We start from the raw sequence: 12784 nt of genomic DNA on the forward strand, positions 1-12784 counted from the left end.
AATTCTAAACTGTACGATTTTGAAGTCCTAGTGCATTTGTGTACATTTGTGTCTATCGGCTGACAATAAATGCAAAACAATCATCTTTTTGGGGCTTAATTACCTCGTCAATGAAAGTGATGGTGCCATTGACATGCACTATGCCTATTTGTTCGCTCTGCAGGGAGGGGTGACTGCGCACACGCAGGCCTGCGCTATCCTTGGACGCAAATTTGCGGACCTGAGAGAAGCAGAGGGGAGACTGTGTGTGAGCCACAGCAGCAAAAGATGAAGACAACCCAGGAAAGAAGGACAGTCACTGAAGCAGAGCAAGAGGGAAAGAAAGCAGGCGCGCATGCACTGAAGGACAAACACCAAACACCATTTGGACGAGATCTGCTTCAGTCCTGCTTTCTTTCTTGATCTCATTATGACAAACACGCTTGGAGAGGTGGATACACAAACAAGAGAGAGGGTATACAATGTTGCTTGTTTCCCCATTTTCCAAATGAAGAACCCTGGCGCACAATAATTGCAACAGGTCAAACATTACCCTGACTCGTTCCTTGAAAAAAGGCTGAGGTTAAAAGCTGATCTTAAAGCAATACAGCCAAGGCCTCAGTGCAGGACATTCTGTCTTATGTTCGCAGGGAGAGTATCATACTTAAGGTTATTACACTTAAATGACAAAAAACGAGGACGGGGGATAACTTTAAGGTGTTGCTTTGACGATTGTCTTACTAGGTTAGCAAATGAATGGGACATATTCAGTAAATTTCTGGAAATATTCCAGAAAATTTCATGGCGGGTATGGCTGGGGGAATTTGAGGAAATATTCAATGTCGGTAAAAGTTTGGAATATATGGTAATTTATAAAAATGAGCTGTTAATTTGAGGTCACAGATATATAAAGGTATATAATGGAAAATAAATGTATAAGATTTTGTGTAGTGATGAGTACACATGAAAGACAAGTACAGTAGTAGACTGATTAAGATTGATTCTTAGTGAATAGTTGAGTAATATAACAAAAAAGAAACATTACCTCACATTTTAAGTGCATTCACGTTAATTATTCATTACATGACCATTCATTCTCATACACTCCTGTTATTCAGAACTCACAGCATTGTTTTTTAAACATCTGATACCTTGACAGGTGTCAAGGACTACCTCCACCAAAGATGCAAGTTGTTGAGATGATCCCTACTAAAACGTTTTGAGTGTGCAAGGGGATTATCAGCAAGTGTTTGAGGCAAGAAGATCACTTGGGCTTTCCGTAACGCGATTGCTAGCATGGACGTAGTTACAACTAAGGTAATTTAAAATAAAAGCTAACCTTGCTTGGCTGAGGCTCTGCCTTGGGTTTGACCATCTGCGCCCCAGGCGGTATCATGCCTTTGGGAGGGTCTTTGACTTCTACCTCCAAACCAGCATCTGTAGGAGACATGCACTTTATTTAAATTTAATATAAACAACATGACCTGGCCATAGACGACCGACCACATAGTGTTTCCCCAAAATCAGCACACACAAACATTTCCCCAGTGAGATACAATTATGAAATCAAGCTGTGTTTTCACACCTATTTCAATTCCATCAATGGTGACGTGGATTGTGTAGAGACCGATTGCTCCCGGGGTCCAGTTGGCACTGTAGGTTCCATCTGTGTTGGCACGTATCAGCATGTTCTCACTGGGCCTGAAAAAGGAAATGTAAATATGTAATGATGACCACAGAACAGGATATAGAACACAGGAACCACATAGGAAAGGTTCTGGCAGCTCTGTATGGTGAGTAATAAATTCAAAAAAAAAAAAAAAAGTACAGTTAAAGCTGGCAACACGTTGAGCATTGAACAATTTGTTTTATTATTTCTAATTGTTTTGAAACGAGAATAACTTTGAAACTGCCATTGTACTTCAATGCAAATCTTGTCCTGTCACGTACCTCTTTGGAGTTGGGGAAGCGAACCGTAGCTCCTCAAAAGAGTAGCTTTCATATGCCTATAAATATATATAAGCAAACAAAGTACTCATATTAGGCGAGCTAGAGGAAAGACATTCGTGGGTGTGAATGGGGGCTGACCTTCATCATGGTGATGGCGATGTAGCGAGCTTCTTTCACGATCATGGGCTCGTACGTGGCCTCCAGTTTGGGTGCTGGCAGACCTCCAAAGGTGAGGTCGGGACCTGAAGATGCCGGGGAGGTACTTCCAGTTAGTCGCTGCAGTTTTTTCACATTTTCGGGCTGCAGCGATTTCTTTTGAGAAACAGGCACGGCTTTTACTTCCACCTGGTGATGAAACAGATGAGGAATTTTAGTCAAATTATAAATCTCTGCCAGTACAGTTTTCTCTACATGCAAGTCAGCATTTTTCCCAACCTTCATGTTCGGAACATGCACCACATCTCCGTATTGATCTTTGGTCTGCACAACGATAGTAGCTGGCCATCCACAGCGTATGTCGTCTTTGTTTAATATCAGAGATGTCTTCTGGGGGTCGGCGTAGGAGTCTGGTTGCAGCCACCTTGAAGGAAGAGATGGCAAGTCGTAATCAAAATGTGGGGTTACTTCTTGTGAAAGGCATGAGCCGGATCTCTCATTGTGGGATTATCTAATGCTGCTTTTATATAGTGCATTATCAGTTTGGCTGGTTTCTAATCTTGGTTTTGCACTTTAAAATCAATACTGCCACACTGAACACGTCCGTCAGAATGAGAAGCAGTAAAAAGTAACAATGGATGAGAAAAGGACAGAAGGACAGAAAAGAATACAGACCAAGGTAGCTAAGCTAAAGCTAAGCTCACATTAGCACGGTTATTTTGGTCACTTGTACCGTAGTTATGTTATCGTCAAATAATACAATGATCAATCTGTTCGAACAATGAGCAACCAATAGTGGCTTATGTCATCTCTTTGGTAGCTGCTCATCACACTTGGAAACCCAGCTGACCAGGTAGAAATAGTAACTTGCAGTACCTGGTTTTGCCAAACGAAAAGGCTTCAATATCAAGTAAAAAAAAAGTAAGTCCTCTGCGGTGAAAATTTGTGGCAGTAACACTGATTCATACCTCGCTAGACGTCCTCCGCTTGAGTTCTGCACACACGTGATGAAGTCCTCAAGGAAGGAGTGCTCATTGGTTTGGAGGTGCAAGGGCAGGTTCCCCTCCAAGGCCTCAAGGATGATCGGGGGATGGGAGAGCGCCAGACCCTTCCCCAGGATCCCTGCATGGGCTTTACACACCTAAACGCGGGGCATATGGATCAATAAAAGCATCTGATAATAAGGGGGAAAAATAGTCACTTACCTGGAGAGAGGCCTCCTCGAGAATCTCAAGGTCCTCCTCTAGTTCATTGCCTAAAAAAACAAGATTGCCATTCTAATTAAGATCACAACAATAAGGGAGTGCAAATGATACATCATCACTTTTTAAGTTATGTATTTAAAGTAAAAAAGTGATGCAATTAAAGTAAAACTCCTCTTGCTGTAAAAGCACTAATATAAGGATATACCAATAATTTTGGTAATAGAACAACTTGTGCATCTTTGTTATAATTTAGTGTAGCTTTTGTGATTATAGTGTTTTCAAGACAATTTTTATGAACAGTCAGCTGACTCGTAAATTGTTGCGTTTTAAATATATGAAGTTAGAATTAGGATTAACTGGCCAGAAAACAGTTCATTGAAGAAGACGGCTGCAAAGCATATCAGGAGGAATGAAAGTGACAACTGGTTATTTTAGTCTGGCAAGTTTTTTTTAATTAAATAATGTTTGATTTTGTTAAAAAGCACATAAGTTCAATGGAAAGTAGGCCTATGAATATTAACACGTGCAATATGTTATGGGTTTTTGGCCATGGTTGTTTTGTTCAAGTGCATTGATGCACGTATAAAGGTTAAATGCCTGAGCGCTTATGCAGTTGTTTATACGAAAGTCAGAGGTATTAATATTTAAAAGACATTAACTAGCAATATACACTATAATACATCACAGTGAGTTGTAACTTGCCCAACAGTGTGTCTATCCTCCCCCCAAATACCTATCGGGAGCGCCAGGTCTTTCTTCATTAGAGCTGCAGCACATACACTACCCAAGTATGCCAACTCTTTCTCCAGCTGGATGATTCCCTGAAATGTCCCAAAAGACTTTGTCAGATAGAGACTATGACATTCTGCTTTTACTTTGAGATAACGAAGACTATTAATGCAGAAAAATGAAGAAGCAGACATTACCTCATCAGGACCTGGGTTGAATTCATACCCCACCGCAACACACTTAAAGCCGTAGAAGGACGCCTTCTCATCCTTCACATAATCTGAGGCAGTTTCCAGTGAAAAGAGGACTTCATTTCCTGTACAAGAAGTTTAATATCATATTAATTTTCTTAATAAATTAAGAAAGCAAAAAAAAAACATGACAGAGGTGGAAAGACACAATCTTCTCACCCGGAAGCACAAGCACTGCGGTCGGCCAGCCTGTTGAGCCAGAGAACTTCCTGAGCTCGGTCCAGGTGTTGATGGTGTCATGGACCAGAGGTTTGCCGCCCAAGCAGGACAAGTGCAGGGTGCGGCTGGGGATGAGCAGCCGGAGGACGTCCTCTGGCTGAGCGGTGCCACACTGTGGGTCGAACTCAATGCTCGTCCAACGCACACATTCGGGAAACGACACCTGAAGGCAGGTGAGGGAACAAACATGAAAGAGACTTTCAAGAGGAATTCAATATTGCTGGGAAAAAAGAAATACGTTACTTGACAGGATGTAACATCAAATTTATCCTGTCAAACGTAAGCAAAAAGAATGGCTGGCAACAACAACACTATTTGTGAATAGATCCTTTTACTGCAGACAATTCAAATTAAAAACAAATCCTTTTTTGGCTTTTTTTTTTTTTTTCAAAAGAAATTGTCATTTTAGCAAATAATTTCATGCTGAGAGGATATAGTCATACACGGGTAGGGATAGGTTTAAGGAAGCCGAATATATTACTTTTTAATGCGACTCCCTTCATTTTTTTTTTTTTTTTTTTGACACACTAAATAAAATGAGATTTATTTATTTTTTTACAGTGCAATGATGCAATCTCTTATCTATAGTCAAACTAAAATCTTTAATCCATCTCTTCTGAACAAAAATGGGCACTTTAAATCTTTTCAGTGGCTTGAAGATTTATTTTATTTTTTTTAAGATGATCAAGGTCTTCATTTAGAAAGGAAAATCAAATTTAAGATTCCCTGAACCATTTTCCGTGCAAACCTGGTTGTGTGGTCATATCAAGTAAAATCAATAAATATAGATAAATATAGTTCAAGTCTTTCAGTGAATCTCAGTGTGTGCAGTCATTTTATGTGACATTAGATTACATCGACCTGCCCCAAGTAGGAACTCCAAATCAGATTTCAGAGATTTCCCAGTTTTATGGAATACAACAACAACAAAATAAAAACACTGGCTTTCACTTGAAGAATATTGTACCTTGTATTGTGTGACCCCGGCCTGTCTGTAGGGGTGGTCACTTTCTATCACAGAGTAGTGATTGGAGGTTGTGCAAGCAGACAGTCCTTGCTCCAGCTGGTTGCCAGTTGTGCTGTCCGTCGATTGGTTGGGGTTAAATGTGGGCGGAGCGTACTTTTGGTTGAGGGCCGAGACAGCGGGAAGCAGCTCTTGGACGAGCCCGAAGACCTCGACGGCAGCCTACAAGACGAGCCAGAAGTTCAATACCATCCAAATGAAGGGAAACAATGCTATGATATTTAGGGTGCTTGGAAACGTACCTTTGGTACAGATGCAGCCACAGGACCGATGTAGGCCAGGATGAGGGGAAGCAGCATGGAGAAGAGGCTGGAGGAGCTTAACAGCTCAGGGATGTCATCCACTAAAGAGAAAATGGATATTGATAAAGCTGAGAGCAAGTTGAGCAAATTAGATTAGGGGAAAAAAAATCTATTCTGGTGCCTTGAAGTTGTGTTTGCAAATGAAGGCATCTGATTATCCGGCTTACCATCGACAGCAAAAGCCCTATGAAGCAAGTCCTTGGCCGCTCTGACCACAGCACTGACCACAGACAGCGCCCGGCTGCAATTTTTGTCCTCTTCGTTGGCTTTGCTCAGCAGCTGGGATTGGAGATCGCCATCATACTCGCTCCTTGATTAAGTCAGAAGACAAACGTCAAGGGGACAAAATATAGTAGTCAGGGGATGTCTTCTCACAGAGATAGATTTGGGTTTACCTGTAATAGAGAATTTGAGGGATCTGTCCTCGTGTCTGGTTGGTGCCATTGCTGCTCAAGCTACAAGTGCTGAAGGTAAACGACACGCCATCTGTGCACTGGACCGTGGTCATGCCGCCATCCCCGTTTGCAGTGCGGCTGCCGTAGTTGCGCAATCGCACAGCGTACTTCACTCCTTCCTACATGAGAAAACATCAGTTTCACAGTGGAATGTCCCAAAAGTTAAATTGGCAGTTCAATTCAAATGCAAATTCATTATTTGAGAAGTGCGTATCAAACTGGCAGTCCTTCGCATTAATCAGTATCAAAGTCATAGCTCACATTTTAAAATAGGTCGGTGACCCCTGGTCGACACAATGAACTTCACAAATGTGCTCTACGTTTTTTGTGAATCCACCGCAAAAGGCAAAGAGAAAAAGGTGTAATAATGACCCTACAACCTGAAACGTAACTTAATAAGAATAATGCATTAGATTACAGCGACACGGGAAAGGGTCTGGCTGCTCATTACAACGTGCACATTAAAATTAATTGAATGGAACGGATTAATTCAATTATATATTATTTCCTATGGGAATATCTTTTTGAAATTAGAACACTTTGAAAGTGGACATGGTTCCACTTTGCAAGTATTTGCAACGCGCATCTCACCATTCTAGCAAATATCAAGTGCGAGTGCCGAGCACACGTACTTGGTGTATACTGTATTTGCATATTCACCAGCATCGAGGACATAACTTGATAACGTCACTACATTTTGCAAATGTGATGAAAATGTGTTTCAATTTGATAACGCCTCTACATTTCGCAAATGTGATGAAAATGTGTTTCAATTTAATCAAATATTGTTCCAAAGCAACAACAAGAACTTGAACATGGCTGTTTCACTAAACAAACTCTTTTTAATGTAACAACTTGTCATCACTCATCACTGACATTTTAACTGCCAACTGCATGTTTTTCTGTCTTGCCACACATTTCACTTAAGTGTAGCCTGTAACACAAGACATTTCAGTTGCATGTGTCTCATTCTGACCACTAAGGGGCACAAGGTAAAAGCAATACATACAGTAGGTATGAGACAAAAAGCGGCTTACTAAGCTAAAGCTAAGCAGTGGGGAGCTGATAGCAATTGGGGCCTGAAAAACTTAGTTGATCTCCAAAATTACCCGAGTGGACTTCATCCATTTTGCAAAGAATAACTCGCAGACCGCAAACAAAGTGTTGTGGTTACCATAAATTATTAATGTCGTAATACTGGAGCTTTTTTTTTTTTTTTTTTTTAAGTTCGAGTACAGCTGTACAGTATCGACACCAATACTCATCTGATATTGGTACTGGGATTGGTGCATCCTTACAAATAATGCATGCATGTACCTTGAGCGGCACGGCCTTGTCCAGACGAATCTCGGCAATATCACTGGGAGAATCATCAGTGCTGTAAGTTCCTTTCACTAGCTCAAGAGATGTCCACCTGTGAGAGTGCGCTGAGTCCCCTGGGTGCTCTGTCTGTGCCTGTGTGAAAACGGAGAAGTTAAAATAGTTTGAAATAGTGCCAGTGAATCACAAATCCACCTGAATACTCTTTCTTACATCATCAGCGAGCACCTCCAGCTCATATTCGTGGATGCCGCCACCTCCGTACACACAGACGCCCACCAAGACCACACCCGGCTTGTCTACCGTCATGCAGATGGCATCCGGGGAACCATTGCCAGTGTTCCAGCTGCGGCCCTGGCTCGTCTTGGTGAAACGGTTGGGAGAGGCCTTCACAGAATGGAGTGAGTTCAGACCATCAACCTAATAGAGAAGAGACAAGAAAGAATTAATTATCTATGTTTTAATGTTTCTTTGTTTTTTGTGTTTTTGTGATGTCACAGCAGAAAGGGTTCAATTAATGGCAAAAACAACTACAGCAAATTTTGTATTATTTTTTTTTATTATTTTTTTTTTTCCAATTTGATTTTGGAGCAGGTTATTTAAATCTAAAGTTCCGACTATAACTACAGTTCTATGAGTCCCGGACGACCGCCAAAGCGTCCCGTCACTCGGAATCCTCGTGTTCACGCGACAAGATTCTGCAACAAACGAACCTCTGGTGACATGAGGTCATTTTGTCTCATGCAAATCCAGTGCAAATTAGTACGCCTTTTGTTACCATGACGACCGGTGGTGGAGCAAGGCCAAATATAGTTACTTTGCCTGTCGATTAAAAATAACGGCCCTTTAATCAGCCTTGATTCACTCAACCCACCTTCCAAGTCATGGGCGGAAGAACTTGGTTTGGGGATAAATTAGCCAACTACAGTTACCCAACAGTGGGCAGAATTTCCGACTCACTCACAGATTTTCATAAATTGTTAAATTGTTAAATTTACTTAATTGTAAACTTGATGAGTAGGCTGGCCCTCTAGAGATACAATAATTTGTATACAAGCTATTAAAAAGGAAATTTCCCATCATGCCCATGTCCATTTTACTTGTTTAAATCAATGAGTTTTATGATTGCCAGGGGGCTGCTCACTTCAAACAATGCACTTTTCTAAAGGACAAGACATGTCTCCTTAACAAGGGGTGACAAATTGCTGATGCTAAGATCTGCTGTTGTGTGGCGGTTACTACGGGGGCAGCTGATTCCTGACTTTGGCTTATGGTGCTATAGAGGGAAGGTGAAGATAACCAAGACTAGGGGTGTTAAAAAAAAATCGATTCGGCGATATATCGCGATACTACATCGCGCGATTCTCGAATCGATTCAATAATCGGCAGAATCGATTTTTTATTTTATTTTTTTTATTATTTTTTTTTATTATTTTTTAGGATTCACACCTTGAGCATGGAAGAATGTTATATGAACGGCACATTAAGCCTTGATATTTTTATTTTAATGCTGTTCAAATGTGAAACAGATTGCAAACTGTTTGTGTACAGTGGCTCACGGATATAAGCCTCAAGTTTTAGATAAATATATTCATACAAATCTTACAGTGTACATGTACAAATTTACTGATAGTATTTTCTAAATTTGAATGGAAAAAAATCGCAACAATCGACTTATAAATTCGTATCGGGATTAATCGGTATCGAATCGTGACCATTCGTATCGGGATTAATCGGTATCGAATCGAATCGTGACCTGTGAATCGTGATACGAATCGAATCGTCAGGTACTAGGCAATTCACACCCCTAACCAAGACAGTGAGTACTTCATGACTCAGCAAAGCGTACAAACAGAATACTAACCTCACTTTAGCTGCCAGCAATTTCTCTTAACCATAGAAAGAGCTTTAGCACGTCACAGTGAAAAATGATCAAATTCTTTACCTCGGAGCCCAGGGCAGAAGCGGTGAGCTCAGAAACGATGGAGGCCAGAAGGCCACAGGTGTTGGACACCAGGTGTGGAGAGAAGAGTTCCACCTCTTTCCTTAGGCTCTTCCTGACCGGAAGCACCACAATCACCAGCATCTTCTCCAGGACCTCTCGGAAGCTGGTCATTCCCATCAGGTTCTCCTCGGTCTAAGATGGACCACAATGACAATTAAAGCCCTGCGATTTGTTGGTAACCAGTTCAGGGTGTACCCCACTTACTGCCCAAAACCAGCTGAGATAGGCTCCAGCACCCCCTGTGACCCTTGTGAGGAATAAGCGGTCAAGAAAATGGATGGATGAATGGATGGATGGATGGATGGACAATTCAAGCCTTTCAACAATTTCTTGAATTAAAACAGTTTACAACGTGCACATGATACTTACATGACTTAGCTTCTCCATGTGGGCCACGAGCAGGGGAAAGCGGTGAGCGAGGGCTGAGTCGTTCTCCGTGCTGACTTGCTTGACTAGCGAGCGCAGCAGGACTTCGCCGTCGTACGCGATGGGCAGAATTGACGTCAGCTTGACCGAAGTGTTGCACAGAGCTGACATCACCGCCGCCAGCAGACGGCTGCTGGATGTGCGAAAGTTAGCCTCAGCAATGTCCTGGAAACAACAACAACAACAAAATGACAGAACTGCTTTTAGTGTTCTTTTTTTCCAGGTGTTCATTTAAACACATTGCAGTAGTGTTATGGGTCTTATTCGGCATGGTGTTTCTTTAGCTAATATCTTATATAACTTGGAGAAAGTTTACAGATTTTTTTTTTTATTCATTTTAAAATGTAATTGAATTTATTATTTATTTATAATTTAATTTAAAATTTATTTTCATTCTAAAATGCCATCAGAATGTGCACTGTACTAAACCTCATTTCAGCATGCATCAAAGAATTAACAGTGGATTTTTTTTTTTTTTTTTTTTCTAAAAAGGACTTAAAAATTTGTAGAGAAGACGTTACCATTAAGTCATATATACAGTATATGTACAGCACAAATGTGAGAGGATTTAGACTAGTTATGCTTATACTTGTGTTATTTAAAAAAAAAAAAAAGATTTTATTAGGGAATGTGTGAACTATGGAGCAAAATAGTCAACCCATAATTTATGCCAATAAGAATCTGTTTTTGAAAGACAACCAGCTCACTGAATGGCTATGATTGTATGAAAAGTGCAAAATAAAACAAAATGATGACTAACCTGATCAAGGCAGTTGAGCAGGTCACAGAGGCAGGCCCACTGCAGTGCCGGGGTTGGATAGAAAGAGTGGAAGCAGGCGGTGAAGGTGTTGTGACACTCTTGCAACACGGCCTCCAGCAGGGTTAGGGGCTGGGACAGGTAGCCTTGCGGGTCGTTGTCCAGCTTGGTCAAGCAGTTGTCCGTGCTCTCCGACAGGATTTTCTTCAGCAGGCTGCGCGTCTTCCCAACACACTCAGCCAGCTTGCTCGACTCCTCCACCACTGCTTTGGTGCTGGCTAGGAACCGGATCACATCGTCAAAAGTGAGAACACCCTCTTGAATTTAAACCTCTTCTGCTATTATAAAGCAGTCCATGGGCCAAAAAAGGGCCTAATAAAGTGTGAGCATTTGATCGCTAAGCAAATTAAAAAGCCTCGGAGGACTCCTGAAGACATTTAACTTCCACGTGGGTCTTACCAGCAATGGGGAAAATCTCACAGATGTAGACCCGGAGCAGGCGGAGGCAGCAAGTACCCACAAAACGCAACCTCTCCAAATCGAGCAAGGTGGCTGTGTACTGGAACCCCTTGAGGCCTCGCAATTCCTCAACACCCAGAACCAAGGTGGTCCAGCTCCAGTGGAGGATACTGAGCAGGGACTCAAAGCACTCCTATGGGGAATAAAAAGTGTAACTACTGAGCTATGAGATGTCCCCCCCACCCTCATCAAATTACTGTGACATAGTTACCACAGAGACTGTTCGAGCAAATGAGCGCTTCAGGATGTGAACCGGCTCACTGGTCTGCTGCTTCCCTTTCGATGCATTCCCATCATTTGAAGGAAGCCTAATGTAAAATAACATTGTATATGTTTACATTTAATTGACAACATATAAAAAAGAAGCATAAATCACTATTAACAGCTGTTACTTGCCTATAAAGTAGCTGAGGTATTTGACCCGCATTGACATCTGTACCGTTGTTTGACTTCTTGGAGCTTTTGAACTGGAATACAACACTAAAGAGAAAAAATAGATAACAGTATATATGTCTTTCAAGGTATGTTATACACATTGCATAGTAAATAAACATGAAGTGCATTGTACCCATCATCAGTGGTAATAGTCGCTTGTCCGTGGGACCCACAGTCACTGCTGGGACCAGACACCCGGGCCCAGGCCACGTACCACCAGCCTAACTGCAGCAAAACTGGCTCATCAAACATCATGGCATATTTCTCCCTGGAATTACATTCAAAATACAAACAACTTTTAAATTAAAATGAACAAAGACTGCAAATTGCTTGAAAGTTGTTGGGAAGAATACTTTTTTCATATAGTGTTCAGCAGCATTTTTTCACTCAAGTGCAGTGAGTACCATGCGTCTTCTTAATAATATGTATTATGGAGGGAGACTTGTGCGCATGCAATAAAAACTAGTGTTGTTCCGATACCGTTTTTTGGGCCCCGTTACGATACCCAGTTTTGCGGTATCGGCACCGATACCAACGTTGTTGTTTTTTTCCAGCATGAAAATGCTGCCCTGACATTGGTTCAGAGCATTCAAGGGCAGCATTCGGCATGCAGTGATCATGTCACACATCAGTGAATGTCGTGCACAAGCAAGACACAAGATGCTGCATCCAAAAGTGAAAAAAAAAGTGAAACTTTTCATCTCTGCTGATTTTTATTATTATTGCTTGATTTTTTGCGTCCTAGTTTAGTATGGGGGCGGGAATTTATAAGCTTTATGCTTCTTCCTGCCAGCCCTTTTTCTTTTCGGTTATTATATGTCAAAATTGTATGATGTAATGTTTGATTGTCAACAATGCTGTCCGAAAGGAAAAATGAACAAATAAATCAAATCAAATCAAATCAAAATCCTATATTAGTGTCGGAAATAATGGTGTCGGCATGTTACTTGTTAGTACAATATCGGGGCCTCTCCCAATACCGGTATCGAAAAACCACTAATAAAAACCAAAAATACATGCAATAATTTTTTTTTTCCCCAAAAATAAGATTT

General features: G+C 41.2%; 1 protein-coding gene across 20 annotated transcripts in view; it reads right to left on the reverse strand.

Annotated features, from left to right (window-relative positions):
• The window catches only part of mycbp2 (MYC binding protein 2), an 84108-nt gene that overhangs the window by 33780 nt on the left and 37544 nt on the right, over positions 1–12784 (reverse strand). For 17 of the 20 annotated variants that reach the window (XM_077537206.1, XM_077537207.1, XM_077537193.1 and 14 more), the window contains 24 exons: positions 11866–12000; positions 11694–11777; positions 11509–11605; positions 11238–11430; positions 10782–11056; positions 9965–10186; positions 9536–9727; positions 7804–8010; positions 7588–7725; positions 6211–6389; positions 5983–6125; positions 5756–5856; positions 5457–5675; positions 4430–4652; positions 4217–4335; positions 4024–4111; positions 3291–3340; positions 3054–3226; positions 2365–2509; positions 2068–2274; positions 1930–1985; positions 1565–1680; positions 1319–1416; positions 104–220 (listed from right to left, as the gene is read on the reverse strand). In XM_077537206.1, the coding sequence (XP_077393332.1) occupies positions 104–220; positions 1319–1416; positions 1565–1680; positions 1930–1985; positions 2068–2274; positions 2365–2509; positions 3054–3226; positions 3291–3340; positions 4024–4111; positions 4217–4335; positions 4430–4652; positions 5457–5675; positions 5756–5856; positions 5983–6125; positions 6211–6389; positions 7588–7725; positions 7804–8010; positions 9536–9727; positions 9965–10186; positions 10782–11056; positions 11238–11430; positions 11509–11605; positions 11694–11777; positions 11866–12000 (3577 nt within the window). The remainder of the gene's footprint in view (positions 1–103; positions 221–1318; positions 1417–1564; positions 1681–1929; positions 1986–2067; positions 2275–2364; positions 2510–3053; positions 3227–3290; positions 3341–4023; positions 4112–4216; positions 4336–4429; positions 4653–5456; positions 5676–5755; positions 5857–5982; positions 6126–6210; positions 6390–7587; positions 7726–7803; positions 8011–9535; positions 9728–9964; positions 10187–10781; positions 11057–11237; positions 11431–11508; positions 11606–11693; positions 11778–11865; positions 12001–12784) is intronic. The other 3 variants (XM_077537205.1, XM_077537203.1, XM_077537194.1) reach the window with 1 other exon arrangement.

The sequence above is a fragment of the Festucalex cinctus genome, chromosome 11, assembly GCF_051991245.1.
Source record: "Festucalex cinctus isolate MCC-2025b chromosome 11, RoL_Fcin_1.0, whole genome shotgun sequence".
Lineage (NCBI taxonomy): Eukaryota > Metazoa > Chordata > Actinopteri > Syngnathiformes > Syngnathidae > Festucalex > Festucalex cinctus.